We start from the raw sequence: 1,715 nt of genomic DNA on the forward strand, positions 1-1,715 counted from the left end.
AGCAATTATCTTCCATCTTTCAGTAATTGCACGAGCGCTTTTTTATGTTAAAATAATTCTATAAAATACGTATTTTAAGAAAAGTTGTGCCAAAAAGTACTTATTTCTCATCGCACCTAAAAACTGTTGGTACCATGAGATTCTACGTACTTTTCTACGTAATTATCACATCTTAAAACATAGCAATTATCTTCCATCTTTCAGTAATTGCACGAGCGCTTTTTTATGTTAAAATAATTTTATAAAATACGTAGATTAACAAAAATTATGCCGAAAAGTTCCTATTTGACATTGCATCTAAAAACTGTTGGTACCATAAGATTCTACGTACTTTTGTACGTAATTATCACTTCTTAAAACTTATTAAATATCTTCCATTTCTTAGTAATTTCACGAGCGCTTTTATATGTTAAATTATTCTGTGTACTTATTTTAGCAAAAATTACGCCAAAGTACAGTATTTAGAAACCATTGACATCATGTGCGTACCTTTTTTCATAATGATCGCTTTGCGAAGTTTAGTGAATACCACCCTAATAAATATCATCCCTCAGCTGTAGATTTGTTAATTATCGCAGTAGTTTTTACTCATGAACTTTTGTGGTTTTCCAGGGATTTTTACAACTTACAATAATTTTGGATGCTAATATTCCTGTTCTTTTACCGCTAGGTACATTTTATAATTATAGTGACATTTATTAATACTACATGTCATTTAAACTTGCTATTATTTACATTAAATATAATCATTTTATTATTTGTTAAAGGCAAAAAGTCATTTGAAAATATGGAGAAGCGGTACAAGTTGGTTAATTTAGATAGACCTGACCGACTTGAATTACGAATGCACGATTTTCATGCCAGCGATGTACCTCGAGGTTGTGCACCTTATAGCCTGGATGTACTTGCCGACAGTCAGCAAAGGAAACTAAACAAACTAAAAGTAAACATTGTCAGAGAAAATCAGAAGTACTTGGCAATTCATCCTGAGGTAAGCAAATATTAGATAAATATAAAAACCAAAAATATTTTAATGTATTTCAGGTTAGAGCACTGGTTGCCCTCCTGCTACGTTACATTTTTGCCAAATTTCCCCATTTTCACATCCACAGATCGATTACAGATTTCTTTTCACAGTCCAGGGCAGAAATTGAGAACGCTGTTACCGAATATCTTTTAGAAAAGGTAAATTTATTTTGGAACTTCGTTATATTATATTATGAAGATAATAATGCGAAAAACATCAGCTTTTAAAAGAAATACAAACAATTTTGAATTAAAATGAACCAACTAATTTAATTTATTTATTTATTAGATGCCCCATATATAATTTTGAGTACAAATGCAACGTAGAGAAGCAAATATTAGGAAGGGAGTCAGACAGGGGTGCACACTGTCACCGCTACTTTTTAATCTATACATCGGAGAAGCGATCAACATCATTAAAGACAGTACAACTGTAGGGATCGATGTGCAAGGGCAAAAGATTAGTATGCTTAGATTTGCAGATGATATAGCAGTATTAGCATTTAGCAAGGAGAACTTAGAGATACCTTTAAATAAAATGGAAGCGGTATTTACAAAACAGTACTGTATGAAAATAAAAATAAAAATAAAACAAAAATACTGGTATGCAAAGGAAGAAATAGTAGGGAAAGAGCGAATATAAAAATAGGAAACGAAAAATTAGAAGAAGTGGCTGATTTTAGGTATCC

The 1,715-nt window shown here is 31.3% G+C and overlaps 1 protein-coding gene across 1 annotated transcript; it reads left to right on the plus strand.

Annotated features, from left to right (window-relative positions):
* Window positions 1-700: 700 nt before the first annotated feature.
* Window positions 701-1,185, plus strand: LOC112905544 (the record flags this gene model as incomplete). The annotated part of the gene is made up of 2 exons (XM_025978163.1): window positions 701-991; window positions 1,045-1,185. Coding segments are annotated over exons 1-2 (345 nt in total), but the record flags the coding sequence as incomplete, so codon positions are not given.
* Window positions 1,186-1,715: the final 530 nt, after the last annotated feature.

The sequence above is a fragment of the Agrilus planipennis genome, unplaced genomic scaffold (genome assembly GCF_000699045.2).
Source record: "Agrilus planipennis isolate EAB-ADULT unplaced genomic scaffold, Apla_2.0 scaffold414, whole genome shotgun sequence".
Taxonomy (NCBI): domain Eukaryota; kingdom Metazoa; phylum Arthropoda; class Insecta; order Coleoptera; family Buprestidae; genus Agrilus; species Agrilus planipennis.